General features: G+C 37.5%; 1 protein-coding gene across 3 annotated transcripts in view; it reads right to left on the bottom strand.

The window, feature by feature from the left end:
* Positions 1-12,092, bottom strand: part of LOC110022794 (DNA replication ATP-dependent helicase/nuclease DNA2) — an 81,471-nt gene extending 69,379 nt beyond the window's left edge. For all 3 annotated transcript variants that reach the window (XM_020721902.1, XM_020721903.1, XM_020721904.1), the window contains exons 1-10: positions 11,626-12,092; positions 11,356-11,526; positions 11,070-11,273; positions 10,868-10,930; positions 10,572-10,772; positions 10,435-10,488; positions 10,280-10,341; positions 679-811; positions 363-473; positions 157-253 (exon numbers count right to left, since the gene is read on the bottom strand). In XM_020721902.1, coding sequence (XP_020577561.1) covers positions 157-253; positions 363-473; positions 679-811; positions 10,280-10,341; positions 10,435-10,488; positions 10,572-10,772; positions 10,868-10,930; positions 11,070-11,273; positions 11,356-11,526; positions 11,626-11,976 — 1,447 coding nt within the window. In that variant the 5' untranslated portion in view covers positions 11,977-12,092. The remainder of the gene's footprint in view (positions 1-156; positions 254-362; positions 474-678; positions 812-10,279; positions 10,342-10,434; positions 10,489-10,571; positions 10,773-10,867; positions 10,931-11,069; positions 11,274-11,355; positions 11,527-11,625) is intronic.
* Between the last annotated feature and the right edge of the window lie 292 nt (positions 12,093-12,384).

The following is a 12,384-nucleotide window of genomic DNA, read 5'->3' as shown; positions in this document are numbered from 1 at the left end:
AGTTTCATAACCATAAGATGAACAGACTTCACATCAGATCATTTTATTCTGCACTAAGACGTTTTATGGGGCTTGGCACAAGTAAACATATGACCTAGCATAAGATTATTATATTTAAGAATCATAGGATAAGAATATTTTACTTCCCAATCTTACCACCACAAGCATACAAGTTCTCAATGTTTTTTTGCAGTGTGATGATAGCACACTCCTCCAAAAAATTCCTGGTTGGTGAATCCTTGAGAAGCCCAGCCTAAGAGAATATAAAAAAATTTGAGCACATAAAAGTAAGTTTTCACACTGAAAATCACTGACCACCTATTTCTATTCATCAAGTTGTGCAAAATTTTATAGAAGTGAACCTGAAAGATCTGATGAAGCATGGTACCAACTAAAGCCGGAGAAGAATATTCACTGGCTCTTAGTCTCTCGTCGAGAACAGCGCGTCGTGGACAACTGAAACTAGAGGCAACCTAAATGCTAGCAGGTCAATAACCATAGAAAATGAAGACTGTTTTCCTTCTCCAAACATTAAACTATGGTTCCAAAATTTGAAACAAAAAATGAAGATGAAAAGAAAAACAAAAAAAAGGAACACCCACATGTCATCAGCGTCAAAATAAAAAACAAAATGAACAAGTAAACATATGAAAAACTTGCTAACATGAAGACACTTACCCTAGTCCCAGACATGAGTATATCAGGAAAAACTATAGCGAGATTGTCACTGTGGTTAACAATGCATTTTCCTTCCTCGTCAAATTTGCCAACAACACTCACAGTATCCCCGGGTCCAATTATGCTGTAAAACCTGCGAAGAGATGGGGTATGCTAAGTATAGCAGTTGATGTACCAACAAAAAAGTAAATAAACGATGACAACTCATCCCAATCAAATTGATAAAATTAAAATGATGCGATAACAACAAAATCATGAAGGGCATGCAAGCACGGTCTGAACTAATTTTAAAGCCTAAAATGATGTCAATCATCATGTTGAGAATTTTAGGGCAAAGAAAACGCAAGAATCGACTCAAATCCAGAAAGAAACAGAGAGATTTAACGAGGTTCAGCAAAGATGCCTACATCCTCGAGAGCAAAGCGGCGTGTCACGGATCTTTCTCCAAATCACATGTGCGGCTTTAACGCTCTCCTTAGCACTAAACCAGTCTAATCCTCACAACACTTAGACTTGTGAGCACAAAACACTCTTAAGAAGAAGAGTTGAAAGAAAGAAACACTTCACACTTGAATTCTTGGAAGCATTGATTGAGTGCCTATATGATTACAAATGAGGGGAGGAGCTCATATTTATAGCCCCCTCCAAGCCTAATGGAGCATTCTAGAATGCATTGGATTATTCTAATTTCTAGAGAGTTCTACACTTCTCTCTTATGTACATACATTACCCTAGAACTTTCTAAGTTACTCATGATTTTTTCTTGGATCTTTCCCTTCTAGCATTCTCCGGAATATGGTGGAATCTTCTAGAGTCCTTTGAATGCTTCTATATTTTCTGACGCTCTTTAGAACTTTCCATCCCATGAGAGTCTTGACACTTTCTAGAATATGACGGAGCGTGACTCTCCTACACTTAAACCCGTAATGCCTTCATTTTTGCTTCCCCTGCACCTACAGAACTGACTTCTCGATTTGCCCTCAGACTTGGCAAACTTTGGTTTCTCCTTGGTGTTATGGGAGAGTGGTGTCATGCAACACGTCTTCCTGGCTGACGGCTTATCTCTTGCCTCCAACATTAGTGGCTTCCGATTCAATCACGTGCTCTTTGATGCTTTTTGTCATTCATTCAAAACCGAGACTCTGATATCAACTATCACGGACAAACTTTCTCTAAGTCACCCGTGCAGCTTTAGTGTTCTCCTTTAGCACTAAATCAACCTAATCTTCACAACAATTAGACTCGTGAGCACAAAACACTCTTAAGAAGAAGAGTTGAGAGAAAGAAACACTTCACACTTAAATACATAGAAGCTTTGATTGAGTGCTTAGATGATTACAAACGAGGGGAGGGGCTCCTATTTATAGGGCCCTCCAAGCCAAATGAAACATTCTAGAATGCATTAGATTATTCTAATTTCCAAAGAGTTCTACACTTCTCTCTTATGTACATACATTACCCTAGAACTTTCTAAGTTTCTCTTGATTTTTACTTGGAGTTTTCCCTTCTAGCATTCTCCGGAATATGGTGAAATCTTCTACAGTCCCTTAGATGCTTCTCTATTTTCTAGCACTCTCAAGAACTTTTAATCCCATGAGGGTCTTGCCATTTTCTAGAATATCGTAAAGCGTGACAGGCGGCTTTTCTTTCAATTCAGAAAAAAGTACAAGATCTCCTTAAGGTTACAATACAACATATATATAACCCTAGTGAACAATATGTAATTACAAAATTACCGTTGTACTGTACCGCGAGGTCGTTGCTCTCGCACCCCCAACCCACAAAACGAACTACCCCCGATTTGACAGATGCTTCCGCTCCGCTGGCTTGCTCTTTTTCGCTCTAGCATCTGTCCCTTATCTAGCATATGAGTCATATCTAACACATCATGCATTTAAATGTCCCATAACAGGGGGAAATAGAACAATACATTTAACAAAATATTATTACAAACCAAATGCGCTTGGAATCATATGCCATGATCAAATTGAATCATTATGATATATTCCTTTATCACTCAAGCCAAACAAGCTTTATGGAAAAACAAGACACTAAACAAAATAAACTTCTTAGAGGACATAATAAATGAATTAATTAACTTCAATACATGAAAAGAATCAACGTTATTATTCAAGAGACATGAATATAGGATCAAAAAAGAACATAAGCTTGTCTGGTGCTTGCCAAAGTTATTTTGAAATCAACACACATTCATGTAACGAAAATTCAAAAAAGCCCGGAAAAATTAAGGGATCTTGCTTCTCAAGTGAAAAAAGATAAAAGTGGATTCCTATAGCTAGCGTTTTGAATCAAAAACAAAACTAAGAGGTTATGGCGTCAAGATTGAAAATATGCTTTTTTATTAAATGGACAAGGCCACTAAAGAGATGATAGCAAAAAGCATTGTGTTGAAGTAGAGCCCGGTAAAATTGAAAAAAAAAAAAGGCAAATTAACTATTCCCGCTTCTGTCCATACGTTGCTTCTATACTTTTCTTTGAATTTTATTCCCTGCCTCCTTTTTATCTACTCCGGCCTCTTCACTTTGAGAGCAAGAAAGGTCGGTCCAGCCACCATTAAAGTGCAGAAAAATTGGTTTTGAAGTGTAGTGCATTCAGTCGTTCTCCACATTGCTTCTTCACGATTTCGTAAGGTTAGCTTACGAGAAATACAAAAGGTGGAACTCCTTGCAGATCGAAAATTGGTATTTTCGCTACTCTCTCTGTCAACCAAACTCAAAGGCATCGCAAGGCTTGTCTTCCCCGTTTCTTTTTCTTTTTCAGTGTGGACCTCGAGTAGAGAGAGAAAGGAGAGGATAGAGCGAGAGAGTTCTTTCTTGAAAATTCAACGTGATCGATGAAGTAAATTCTTTAAGTAATAAAAATTTCTTCAACTCCGTGGACGTAGGCAATTTGCCTAACCACGTAAAACTGTATGTTTCGTTATGTTACTGTTTTGTGAATTTTTTCTCGTTCAATTTTTCACTTCATCGATCGTTCTTTTATAAATAATCTACAATAACTGGTAACAGAGACGTGGTTCAAATCTAAGAAAAGAATGATGGTTGCAGATGAAGAGAAAGTTTCAGGGATCGAGAAATTTGATGATACAGATTTTGTTTACTGGAGGATGCAGATAAAAGACTACCTCTATGGGAAAAAACTTCATCTTCCGTTAATAGGGAAAATACTAGAATTGATGGATAAAGCTAAATGAAATTTGTTGGATGAACAAGTTCTGGAGATCTCATGTCAGTCCTGTAAGGCATGAATCAAAAGTTATCAGCGAATAACAATGTATATCTGATGAAAAAGTTATTCAATTTGAAAATGACGGAAGGTACGTCTGTTTTACAACACTTGAATGATTTTAATACTATCACAAATCAATTATCATCTGTGAAAATTGAATTTAATAATAAGATACGTGCACTAATATTATTGATTTCTTTGTCAAATAGTTGAGAAGCTATGAGGATGGTTATCAATAATTTTGCAGGTAAATCTAAACTGAAATGTGATGATATTCGTGATTTAATTTTGACTGAAGAGGTGCGCAGGAAAGATTCTAACGAGACCTTAGGTTTGAGTTCAACATTAAATCTTGATTCAATAGGGAGATTACATGACAGAAACTCAAACAGAGGAATATCAAAATCAAAACACAGAGGCAAGAGCAAGTCAAGGTTTGGCCAGAAAGCAACTTGCTGGAATTGTAACAAAACTGGTCACATAAAGAGGAACTGCAGAAATCTCAAGAATACACGCAAATGTGGTGACTGAAGAAGCATATGATGCACTACTGCTGGCAGTTCATAGTTTTATTGATGATTGAATATTGAATTCAGGGATTACTTTTCATACAACTTTCTATCGGGAATTGATGCAAAATTATGTTGCAAGTGATTTTGGAAAAGAATATCTGAAAGATGAAAAAGCTTTAAATGTGGTAAGAATGGAAGATATTAATATTGCATTTCCAAACAAGAACAAGTGAATTCTGCAAAAGATCAAACACATTCCTGAACTAAAAAATAAACTCATTTCTGTTGGGCAACTTGATGAGTGTGGACATTCAATAGTGTTATCAGATAACACCTAGAAGATTACTAAAGGAGTATTAGTACTGGTTCGGGGTAAAAAAAGCAGGTACATTATATATGACTACTTGTTTAATTAACAGTATTGATACTACTATTGCAGAGAGCACAGCAGAGTTGTGACATTGCAGACTTGGCCACATGAGTTAGAAGGGTATGAAAGAACTTCAGTCCAGAGACAAACTACCAAAACTAAAGTCTGTTGATCTCAGCATGTGTGAAAGTTACATTATACGAAAACAGAGAAATGTCAGTTTCTTGAAAAGTGGCAGAACGCCAAAGACAGAAAAACTAGATCTTGTACACACAGATGTGTAGGACCTTCTCCAGTAGCATCTCTTAGAGGCTCTCGTTATAATGTTATATTTATTGATGATCATAGCAGAAAGATATAAGTTTATTTCTTAAAGCATAAAACTGATATATTCAGTGTTCAAAATTTGGAAGTTCGTGGTTGAGACAGAGACAGTCTTAAAGCTGAAATGTCTAAGGTCTAATAATGGTGGTGAGTACATTGATTGAAGGTTCAAAGAGTAGTGTGCAGCTCAGGGCATCAGAATGGAGAAGAATATTTTAGGGACGCCGCAGCAAAATGATGTTACAGAGCACATGAACAGGATCATTAATGAACAGGCTAGAAGCATGAGATTGCACGATGGACTACCACCTACTTTCTAGGCAGAAGCAATCAGCACTGCAATTTATCTGATCAATAGAGACCCATCTATTCCATTAAACTGTGAATTACCTGAGGTTGGTGTGGAAAAGATAACAAATTTTCTAACCTTAAAACCTTTAGATATATTTATTATGTTCTAATTAATTCTGATGTTTGAAATAAGCTTAAGACTAAGTCAAAGAAGTGTTATTTCATTGGCAATGGAGATGAAGCATTTGGATATCGTTTCTGGGATGATCAGGGTTGAAAGATCATAAAGAACAGGAACGTGATTTTCAATGAGAAAGTTATGTACAAGGATAAGTCCAGTACAATTTTTGAAACAGCACTGCAAAAATCTGAATTGATAAGATTTGATGATTAACCAGAGATCCCAGTATATAACAGAGATGCAGGCACCCATTTCTATTGTTCCACAGTTTCTGAACAGTTTACTCATACAGTTGCAGTTCACAAGTTAGAAAGAACTAGACGTTCTCCACAGCAAAACTCTCTAACTTTAAACTATATCATGCTGACAGATGATGGAAAACCTCAGAGTTATAAAAAAATCCTATAAAATGAAAATTCGAGCAAGTGGGAGCTTGTCATGAAGGAGGAGATGGATTCTCTGACAGTAAATCAGACTTGAGAGTTGGCAGATCTTCCACTACTGAAGAAGGCATTGCACAACAAGTGGGTGTACTAGGTGAAGACTGAGCATGATAGCAGTAAGAGATACAATGCTACTTGTTGTATAAAAATTTCAGCAGAAGCATGGTATTGATTATTCCGAGATTTTTTCTCCTGTGGTGAAGCTTACAGCCATCAGAATGATAATGTCTATGGTGGCTACTGAAAATCTCTTCCTTGACCAATTAGAAAAGACAGTTTTTCTTCATAAAGATCTTGAAAAAGACATCTATATACACCAACCTGAAAGGCTAGTGATACAGGGAAAGAAATTCTCAATTTGCAGAATGAAAAAAAACTTGTATGGCCTGAAGCAAGCTCCTAGACACTGGTATAAGAGATTTGATAATTTCATGCATAGTGCATAGTACAGCAGATGTCAGGCATATCATTGTTGTTATGTTATGTGTTTTGACAATTTCATATCATTCTACTGCTGCATGTAGATAATATGTTTATTACAGGGGTTAGTATTGATGGGACTAATAATCTGAAAGAGCAGATGTCATAGCACTTTGCAAGAAAATATTTAGGAGCTCAAAACAAATCTTTGGCATGAAATTTGTCAGAGATAGAGTTAGAGGCATATTGAAACTCTCTCAGGCTGAGAATATGAAAAAGATACTTAGCTGGTTCAATACGAATAAGATCAAATCAGTTGGCACGCCCTTAAGCAGTCACTTCAGACTCAACAAGAATCACTTACCTTAGTCAGAGGAGGAACTAGACCACATGAGTAAGGTTCTTTATACTTTAGCTATTAATTCACTTATGTATGTTATGATTTGCACCAAATTGGATATTGCCCATGTAGTAAGAGTTGTTAGCAGAGACACGAGTAATCCTGGAAAAAAATATTAAGAAGCGGTGAAATGGATCTTGAGGTACCTAAGAGGCTCTTCAGAAACTTGTTTGTGTTTCTCAGGAAAGAGTTCAAAGGTACAGGACAATGTTGATGTTGATCTAGCTGGAGACATTGATACCAGAGAAGTACTACGGGATATATTTATACTCTTGGTGACACAGCAGTGTCATGGAGCTTTAATCTGCAGAAGACAGTTTTGTTGTCAACTACAAAAGTTGAGTATATAGCAGCGTCAAAGGCTGCAAAAGAGATGATAAGGCTGCAAGGCTTCTTGGAAGAATTGATCAAGAAGAATCGAAGGGCATTCTTTATAGTGATAGTCAAAGCGTCATATTCCTTACCAGGAATCCAGCATTTCAATCCATGACCAAACAAATTCAGATCATATATCACTTCATACGATTATTGTTGGATGACGGACAGTTATTGCTTGAGAAAATTTGTGGAAGCAACAATCCTGCTAATATGTTGACTAAAGGTGTTACTCTTGGAAAACTGAAGTTGTGCGCAATTTCAATTGATCTTCAAGCTTGAATACAAGAGTCTTGTGTTGCAGGGGTGGGTGATAACACGTTTGAAAAAAAAGGAGACACCGTCATTGAAGGATATCAATTTGAGGAAGAACGATGATGTTTGTGTACAGTCTCCAAGTGGGATATTTGTTGGGTTTGAGCCGGGTAAAAACGAAAAAAAAAAAGCAAATTAACTGTTCACGCTTCTCTCTATACATTGTTTCTATACTTTTCTTTGAATTTTATTTTGTGAAAGTTGGCAATTTGTCTATTCCCGCTTCTATTTTGGCCTCTTTATCTATTCCCGCCTCATCACTTTGATAATAAGAAAGGTGGATCTCGCCGCCATTAAAGTGCAGAAAATTTGATTTTGAAGTGCAGTGCATGCAGTCGTTCTCAACATTGCTTCTTCATAATTTTGTGGACGTTGGCAATTTGTCGAACCACGTAAATCTGTGTGTTCCTCTGTGCTGCCGTTTTGTAATTTTTTTCTCATTCTATTTTTCACTTCGTCGTCAATCGTTCTTTAATATATATACCACAACACATTACATAATTATCGGCATGAGAAGTGGACATGACCAAAGTAAATTTGGAGATAAAAACAAAATTTGATCTATTTTATAGAATAAAACAAGCTTCATTTGGCAATATTAGCCCAAATGGAACTCATACCAACCATTCATCACATAAATATAGCGCCCTCTCTTCACCAGTAAGTTCATGAAGCAAACGAAGGACCTGAAAGCCAGAAACAACAAATATCCCACAAATCAGTTAAACCTTGCACGTTTCAGAAAATAAGTTACATAAAATGAGCTTTCCAAGTTTCTCCTGTGGTGAAGCTTACAGCCATCAGAATGATAATGTCTATGGTGGCTACTGAAAATCTCTTCCTTGACCAATTAGAAAAGACAGTTTTTCTTCATAAAGATCTTGAAAAAGACATCTATATACACCAACCTGAAAGGCTAGTGATACAGGGAAAGAAATTCTCAATTTGCAGAATGAAAAAAAACTTGTATGGCCTGAAGCAAGCTCCTAGACACTGGTATAAGAGATTTGATAATTTCATGCATAGTGCATAGTACAGCAGATGTCAGGCATATCATTGTTGTTATGTTATGTGTTTTGACAATTTCATATCATTCTACTGCTGCATGTAGATAATATGTTTATTACAGGGGTTAGTATTGATGGGACTAATAATCTGAAAGAGCAGATGTCATAGCACTTTGCAAGAAAATATTTAGGAGCTCAAAACAAATCTTTGGCATGAAATTTGTCAGAGATAGAGTTAGAGGCATATTGAAACTCTCTCAGGCTGAGAATATGAAAAAGATACTTAGCTGGTTCAATACGAATAAGATCAAATCAGTTGGCACGCCCTTAAGCAGTCACTTCAGACTCAACAAGAATCACTTACCTTAGTCAGAGGAGGAACTAGACCACATGAGTAAGGTTCTTTATACTTTAGCTATTAATTCACTTATGTATGTTATGATTTGCACCAAATTGGATATTGCCCATGTAGTAAGAGTTGTTAGCAGAGACACGAGTAATCCTGGAAAAAAATATTAAGAAGCGGTGAAATGGATCTTGAGGTACCTAAGAGGCTCTTCAGAAACTTGTTTGTGTTTCTCAGGAAAGAGTTCAAAGGTACAGGACAATGTTGATGTTGATCTAGCTGGAGACATTGATACCAGAGAAGTACTACGGGATATATTTATACTCTTGGTGACACAGCAGTGTCATGGAGCTTTAATCTGCAGAAGACAGTTTTGTTGTCAACTACAAAAGTTGAGTATATAGCAGCGTCAAAGGCTGCAAAAGAGATGATAAGGCTGCAAGGCTTCTTGGAAGAATTGATCAAGAAGAATCGAAGGGCATTCTTTATAGTGATAGTCAAAGCGTCATATTCCTTACCAGGAATCCAGCATTTCAATCCATGACCAAACAAATTCAGATCATATATCACTTCATACGATTATTGTTGGATGACGGACAGTTATTGCTTGAGAAAATTTGTGGAAGCAACAATCCTGCTAATATGTTGACTAAAGGTGTTACTCTTGGAAAACTGAAGTTGTGCGCAATTTCAATTGATCTTCAAGCTTGAATACAAGAGTCTTGTGTTGCAGGGGTGGGTGATAACACGTTTGAAAAAAAAGGAGACACCGTCATTGAAGGATATCAATTTGAGGAAGAACGATGATGTTTGTGTACAGTCTCCAAGTGGGATATTTGTTGGGTTTGAGCCGGGTAAAAACGAAAAAAAAAAAGCAAATTAACTGTTCACGCTTCTCTCTATACATTGTTTCTATACTTTTCTTTGAATTTTATTTTGTGAAAGTTGGCAATTTGTCTATTCCCGCTTCTATTTTGGCCTCTTTATCTATTCCCGCCTCATCACTTTGATAATAAGAAAGGTGGATCTCGCCGCCATTAAAGTGCAGAAAATTTGATTTTGAAGTGCAGTGCATGCAGTCGTTCTCAACATTGCTTCTTCATAATTTTGTGGACGTTGGCAATTTGTCGAACCACGTAAATCTGTGTGTTCCTCTGTGCTGCCGTTTTGTAATTTTTTTCTCATTCTATTTTTCACTTCGTCGTCAATCGTTCTTTAATATATATACCACAACACATTACATAATTATCGGCATGAGAAGTGGACATGACCAAAGTAAATTTGGAGATAAAAACAAAATTTGATCTATTTTATAGAATAAAACAAGCTTCATTTGGCAATATTAGCCCAAATGGAACTCATACCAACCATTCATCACATAAATATAGCGCCCTCTCTTCACCAGTAAGTTCATGAAGCAAACGAAGGACCTGAAAGCCAGAAACAACAAATATCCCACAAATCAGTTAAACCTTGCACGTTTCAGAAAATAAGTTACATAAAATGAGCTTTCCAAGTGGCACCTTGTAAGGATTAAGAACATGTGAAGAATCAGCAGTCCTGCACTTTTCAGAAACCTAAGGCATTTCAGGTTGCAGGTAAGATGACAAACAGCAGAGAGCAACATGAGCTTTCTTCGTAATGCGGAAAGTAATCAAACCTCTAAAACAAGAAATACATCATCGTTTATAGAGCCGTTAATCTTTTGTGATGCAGTAACTGCGGCTTTTTTTCCTTTCAAATTACAATTTTTTTTAGTCCGGCAACTGGGATTACCAGAGTAATGGTTTTGCGTTATGTTGGTCGGTACTGCTTTATCAATAACCACATCTCCAACTTGATCTAAAAGTTCAAGAAATGTCTGAAAATGCAAAAAGTAAAAAAGCAGCAAAAATATATTTCACACCCAAGCAAACAGTAATAGGCCATAAAACATGTAGAATGGCATGCACCAACCTTGTGGTGTAGCCCAAAACCCAGCTCATGTGAGTCGTCCTTACTGACCACAACAACAGTACCCTGTAACCATATAAGCACGTGCACATACTAAATCATGGTGAATATTAACAACACCATCGCCATGATTCATAGATCATGGTCAATTTATAGGAACTGCCAAAATGTACATACAGATTGCCTAAAAAAGCATGAATTGTACCTTGCTGTCATCGCAAGAAGAAGAGGGAGGAGTCTGAAACACTTTACTTGACGACTCCATACAAGCGCTCTCATTACCAATGCACGGCTCAGTATCTTGCTCAGCTGATAACAATCTAGAGGAAGAAAAAGATTCACCAGTATCCTTTGCGCTTGGAGAAGAGAGCCACTTCTGGAAGCTTGCAGCGGAAGTACAAGAATAATTCTACAGTTTGACAAATAAATCATGCTGAATCATTTATTAAAGTTGTCTAAGAAGATAGAAGCAACGATAATAAGATCCTCACCTGCTGCTGCAAGCAGGGATGGATAAATGAGCCAATCGGTCTGGGTTGATCTGCAAGAATGCTCATTGTCCTCGGTAACTTATTCGCATTAAACGGCCTAAATCGTTGATTTAAAGGAGAGATTTTCCATGAGATCTCGTCTCCACCATCATCTTGGCTCTGCTTTATCAACTGTGCGTCAAAGAAATACGATTTTTTAATTCAGATTCCAGAGGATCAAAACATGAGATATTAAAATAGTACTTAAGAAGCTAATAGTATAACCAATACCGGGGAAAACTTGAAACGCTTAAAAGGGGCATTCTTGATGAACTCCGGAGAAATCGGTGATGACTTCTTTTCGCTGTTGGCCTCGGCGTCCTGTTGCGGTAGAACTGCGGGCAATGGCTCGCTACCGTTGGGACAGGGATCGGCATTGGGGCTAGGTTTTGGACTGGTTTTAGGGTTAGAGTTTAGGTCGGGTTTGGGCAGTTCGGGTGGGCAGGGAGAAGTAGAAACCGCCTGCGTTTGTGAGTGCCGCTCGAAGAAATGCTGGATGCCATACTTGGAAGATGGGGGTTGCTGGCGGCTTAAGTTCGATTTTCTTGTTGAGGAGGAAGAAGGCTTCTTCCTCGGGGCCATGGGTTTAGGGTTTCATCCCGCATGTGAGGCTCGGCGGCAAGGTATTAATGAATTCTGGGAAGAGAGGAAGAGTTTCCCGCCTGGAGGTACGCGCGTCAATTTTGACTCGCGAGTGGGTCAAGTGAGCCTCTTGGTCGGACTTAAGCCTGGTGTTTGGCGGCAACCAATTAAATATGAATTAATAATTCCAAAAAATCCTGCCACGAAGATAGACAACAGATTTACTCTTTTTAAAATAGGGCGGAAAAAATATTTAAGTACCGAGTAGAGGTTATTCGAGAGGTATCAAAATAACAGCAACAAGTATGAGTGCGGAATCTGGGAATGTACGTTATACTCCAATAACCTCTCATTAACCCCTAATAATTGAGTTATTGGAAAGTTCTTTGGGAGAATAAGTATCTCAGT

The sequence above is a fragment of the Phalaenopsis equestris genome, unplaced genomic scaffold (genome assembly GCF_001263595.1).
Source record: "Phalaenopsis equestris unplaced genomic scaffold, ASM126359v1 Scaffold000202, whole genome shotgun sequence".
NCBI lineage: Eukaryota > Viridiplantae > Streptophyta > Magnoliopsida > Asparagales > Orchidaceae > Phalaenopsis > Phalaenopsis equestris.
The sequence above is the reverse complement of the archived record's forward strand: the minus strand, read 5'-3'. Positions and strand labels throughout refer to the sequence as shown.